The sequence below is a fragment of the Pelodiscus sinensis genome, chromosome 1 (assembly GCF_049634645.1).
Source record: "Pelodiscus sinensis isolate JC-2024 chromosome 1, ASM4963464v1, whole genome shotgun sequence".
In the NCBI taxonomy this organism is placed as follows: Eukaryota; Metazoa; Chordata; order Testudines; family Trionychidae; genus Pelodiscus; species Pelodiscus sinensis.
In genome coordinates, this window is record NC_134711.1 from 196,194,492 (window position 1) to 196,199,850 (window position 5,359).

At 49.9% G+C, this 5,359-nt stretch overlaps 1 protein-coding gene across 2 annotated transcripts; it reads right to left on the bottom strand.

Annotated features, from left to right (window-relative positions):
* Positions 1–1,885: 1,885 nt before the first annotated feature.
* Positions 1,886–5,030, bottom strand: MID1IP1 (MID1 interacting protein 1). Of its 2 annotated transcripts, none has more exons than XM_006133940.4 (2): positions 4,093–5,030; positions 1,886–3,455 (listed from the first exon to the last, which is right to left on the bottom strand). In XM_006133940.4, exon 2 carries the CDS (start codon positions 3,298–3,300, stop codon positions 2,800–2,802), a length of 501 nt encoding a protein of 166 aa, XP_006134002.2. In that variant the 5' UTR covers positions 3,301–3,455; positions 4,093–5,030; the 3' UTR covers positions 1,886–2,799. The 2 variants fall into 2 exon arrangements, with proteins under 2 accessions (XP_006134002.2, XP_006134003.2); XM_006133941.4 differs by lacking the exon at positions 4,093–5,030 and adding an exon at positions 3,646–4,012.
* Positions 5,031–5,359: the final 329 nt, after the last annotated feature.

Below are 5,359 nucleotides of genomic sequence, written 5' to 3' on the forward strand. Positions count from 1 at the left end.
AAAATTAGATAAATTTAAAATAATAGGGCCTGTCTTTTTAAGAAGCAATTTTAAACATAGTTCATGATGTAGTTTTAAGGTGGGTTTTCTGGTAAAACAACTGATGCAGAACTAGATAATAAAGCAGAACAATGCCTTCCTCCAAAACTTACAGAAGCACAAAACTTGAAAACAAGGCCAAGGCAAAGCATCTTATATTTATCAGGCTATGTGCACTAACAGAGAGCCAGCTGAGAAGTTAGGAATTCCTTTTAGTACTTCTCATTACCTCTAATATTTTCCTATGCACCACCATATTAGGAAGGGGATACAGAGGTAGAACAGACTGATTGGCACTGTTACTAATGGGAGATTGTTAGGTTAAAAAGCCAGTTATGTTTTTCAAGGTCTCCTCTCTTATGTCATTAATAAATACTTTATTAGGATCAAAGGACTGGAAGGGACCTCCTAGGTCATCAAATCCAGGACTATGCAATACCAGTCATATAATCTTGTTCATAAACTTAAAACTCCATCTTCAAACTACAGTACTTGGATTGTTTGCTCTAACTGTTCCTACTGAAAGGCTGTTCCAGAACCTTACACCTCTGGTGGTTAAAAGCCTCCTAATTTCCAATCCTAATTAGCATTGGAAGCACTGATGAACTTCTGAATATATTTCAACATTTAAATCAGAGAGGTAAAAGCCCATTTAATTGATTAACCAGTTAAACATATTATTTAACCAGTTAACCAATTAAAGGGGAAGATAGAAAGGGGGTTGCTCCATGCTAGTTGGAATGGCTCCCCCCGCCAGGCTCTGGGCTGGGGCAGTCCCTGCCTGCTGGTCCTCACCATGGACAGAGGCTGCTCTTGCCAGAATGCAAGAATAGCTCTTGACTGCGGGATGCTGGGCTCTGCTGAAGTAGCCCCTGTCCACAACAGGTCACAGGGCTGGAACAGTCCCCTAATCCGAGCAGGTGGGGAGCTGCTCCAGTCCCCACCAGTTAAACAAACATTCACATACCTAATTTATACTGTTTGCTTTCTTTACTTTACTCAACCTGGACAATAAAAACTGACAGGCTGTGTCTGGTTCTCATGCACTACGTACAATATTGCCATGAGAGTTTAAGAAGAGTGTTGAGGACTTTTAAATCTAAACAGAGGGTTTTTATTTAAATGGGGGAAGTGGTATATGCTGCATGGCAGTGTAATATTAAGTGCATTAAGAGATCTAGAAACTATTAGTCTAAACATGAAAAATTGAAAGTGATATTCCATCTGAACATTTAGTGTTTATCATGAAATATAAGCATTCCATAATGTGAAAAGCAAAGATGTTAACCCTGTTTGCCATATACACACATATTCTAATCTTAAATATTCTGCAATGTAATTTAAGCCTTATTCAAGGGCAAGCCTTTAGCAAACAATGTAACATACTATTTGCTACGCTCTCTAAAGCTACATATTATATGTATGGAGAAAGAGAAAGAATACACTAATTTCAGGGTCTTCAACAAATGAAAAAAATGCAAAGAATAAAATTCAGACAATTCTGGTTCCTAGTAACCATTAATGTATCTTCTCAAATATTTCAGTTTAAACAGGGATTGACCTTTATATTGGTAACATACATCATGACAAGCTATACTTACTGTTTCACAGTTGAAGTAACTAAAAACTTATTGTATAAGGCCTATTTACTGACACATTTTTAGCAGTTTTAGATATGTTAACTAGTCCTCAAAAGCAAATTACCTCTTTGTATCCAGGACCTTGTAACACAGCACTGGAAATACATCATTAAAATAATTTAGAAAAGCAATTAACATATTTATGTTGTGTATGTACATAAAGAATACTTAATGCAGGGAGTATAACAAAACATGTTAAGCCAGTCTTAGTCAGTACATTTGCTTTTTTATTTTAGAATATACATCTGGATAAAAAAAGTTTTAAATAAGTTTCAGTACATGTACAACAATGGAACCCTTCATTTGTCCAGTAAAATACAGAGATGTAGTTTAGTAAACTGGCTCTATTCTGGGTATTATAATTTTTACAACAGTTTTTTTAAAATTTTCATTGGCTTATTTTCAGCCTCATATCAGCCAGCTATATAGCCAGGAAATACATGTACAATTCTGTCTCCTTATTTAGAGGGGAGTAATAACTGCTCACCCTGGAAGGAGCAAAAAAATTGAATAAACTAATATTGATTAATGTACATCTTTCTGTTTGTGCGTTGGTAAAAAATAAGGTGACTGCAATTCTAAGAGCATGCAATGAAATATTACACTTTATATACACGTCTTTTATTGTTATAAAAGTAGTGCAAAACAGGAAAGAAAGAAGTGATGCAGTCTCCACTAAGACGGCTGTAACTGGCCTCGGCCACCTTCCGTCATTCATTCAAAGCTCCCACCGTCCGGGAAACTTGACACGCCCCACACACACACTGCGCTTTGCCGCTGCCGCCGAGTAGGCAAAGATCCCCCACGCCGCGCAGGTGCTCGCACACCCGGCCAAGATGTGCTTGCCATGCCTCACGGTCCCCTCCCTCTCCCCCTTGAGCGTCCGAATCCGCTCCACCCCCCCCCCCCCGCAACCCCATCCACAGGTCAGCCTTCTCCCCTCCTCCACTGCCACAGCCCCCTCTGGCACGCCCCTCCCCTCCCCTCCATGCCCACCCCGCTCATGCGCACACACTTGCGCCTTGTCCCAGGGCGTGCCCCCCCTACATATCGCCCCCCCCCCAGATAGGGATCTCTTGCTCGCCCCCACCCCCCACCCCACGGCAAGCCCCGCCCTGGCTCAGTGCCCCCAAGTACTGAAGCCGATCTCCTGCTTGTATCTGTTGGTGAGCACGTTGGCCTTGCGGGTGAGTTTGGACAGCACGGTGTGGAGTCCGCTCAGGTGGTAGTGGAACTGCTGCTCCAGATCCTCCTCCTCCTGCCCGGCCTCCGGGAGTCCCCGGCTAATGTCCCCGCTCAGCTTGTCCTTCTTCCGGCCGGCCTCCTCGGCGGCGCCCTGCTGCAGCACCCCCCACTCGATGTCGTTGCGGATGGACTTGAGCAGCAGGTAATGGCTGTACATGTCCCGGCGGGAGAAGAAGGCGCTGGCGTCGCCCGGCGACAGCTGGGGGTCCCCCTCCCCGCCGCCCCCCGCGTCCAGCTCCTCCAGCATCAGCGGCACGTCCCGCAAGAGGCTGGGCACCATCACCGTCTGGTCCATGTTGTTGACGGCGCCGATGAAGCGGTTCATGGCATGGAAGAGGGAGTGTTTCTGGCTGTAGGAGTCGCAAATCTGCATCATGATGCCAGAGGGGGTCGGGGGCAGCGCCAGGCAGCTCGGCACAACAGCGGGTTCCGTCGGCCCCACTAAATCCTCTGGCAGGGGCGTCTGGGAGCGAGGCCTCGTGTCTCCAGACCCCTTCGCTCAGCCTGCTGGCCGCGACGCGCAGGGGCAGGCTGCAGGGACAGGAGAGCTGGGTTAGAGGGAGGGCTTTGCGCCATGCGCTAACCCGCACTTCTCAGTGCTTCCTCTTCCGACCCGTAAATCCCCGGGCTTCATCCTCCCCTCCCCCCGCCCCCATCGCACACCGTCCTTTTCACTATTCCCTTCAGACGCCCATTTTAATCCCCTCCCCCCGCGCTTTACCTCCGATTTTTCCTCCTAACCCTTCTGCCCGTGCACCCCGCATCTTCCCGCGCCACGCTCCCTGCCCCCACCCAGCATCTCAGCGTGCAGACCCTCTCCCGAGGGGCGCCTGCCCAAAATCTCGCGGCATCCTCTGTCCGCATCACCAAAGTCAGCAGCGAACGGGGGGGAGGAGGGGACCCGGGCTGTTTTTCAGGAGATGCAAGAGCAACTTCTTCCAGTCCCCACCCCGCGGCTGCAAGCACGCGCGTGGGGGATGGGGACGGCAAAGCGGGAGCATCGGATGGCAGCAACACAACTCAGTGCAGCCCAGCCTGAATACAAGTAAGAGAATCCCCGTGATACGCGGGGCAGGTCCCCCCAAGCCGCCTTGGGAGGGAGCTCCAGCGGCCATTCACCCCAGCACCTGCTCAGACTAAGGGGACGCCGCAAGCAGCCTACACCCACCAAATGGCCTGGAGAGGCGAGTCTCACTGCCGGCTCTCGGGGTCTGGCTGCTGCTGGTGTCCGGGTGTCGGTGCGTTCCTGTGTCCCGCTGCAGCCGGTAGCCCTGCTCCCATTCCGGGTGGTGTATTTATAGCGTGTACGGTAAAATAAGGTGTTCCCAAGTGCCACCCCCTTGCAGTGGAGCAAGATAAAGGCGGCTCTGAGTGACCGCGAGTAACACCGGCTCCTGCTACAAGGGACTGAAGGCGGCTCCGCCTCTCGCCTGACAACCACAAGGGGAGGGCGCAGCGCGCTCCCGGAGGCAGAGCCTACCAGAGCTGGGGGAGGGAAGCCTGGCGGGCGAGGCACCAGCTCCTGCTACAGCGCACCCCACCCTTCACTCTGCATCCCTACCAGTGCCTGGAAAGGACCAGCTACGCGGAGGTGCGCGCCCGTTTGCATCAGAGCCGAAATTGGTCCTGTTTCCTCCGGACTGGCTTGGTTATCTACAGCCACATCCATCCGTGCCTATGCACAGGGCTCGGCCGCTCCTGACTCAGTCCCATGGGAATCAATGAATGCGGAGCGCAGGACTCGCACGGACTGGAAGGGTGACTCTCGCTAATCGCAGTTCCGTGTCGGCAGGCTAAACCCTGCGAGGAGTGGTGCCAGAGTAAGCCGAGTCCTCCGCAGGCAATTGTCAGAGGTAGTTACGGGCTGTGCACCAAGCATCTCAGCAGGATAGGTCTGGCTTTCGAAAAAGAAAATTCCCCTCTAGTTTCCAGAGGGAAAGAAGTTAATAGCGCATAACCCTCCTCCACTCTCACACAGAGCGGAACATACCTTACACCAGCTGCCACCAGCCCCGCAGGAGCAACCCCCCTAATACAACCTGAAATTCCACGCCTCGTCGGCGGGAACACGGCAGTCCCCAACCTATCCTAATCCTAATCCGGGCTTTAACACATCCATTTTATCTTACTTCTCCTCCCCTAGATTCCCAACGGCGGAAAAATCTACCCTCCCCGATCTAGTTTTAAACTATCGCCCCTTCTCTCCAGACAGATTAACACCCCTCGGTTTTTTACATACTCCATTTAGCTCTCTGCCTATAATCACTTTGTTATACATGCTGGATAGATGGAGAGCTCCTCTCTAGAAGTAGTATCGGTTTGTCAGATACTCACCACTCTGCCTTAGCAGTAGTAGTTGTATACCTTTGTCCAAGAAAGAACTGCATTGTGTAACACATCACATCCTTCCCATGCCCAGAGAGGGACTCAATTTC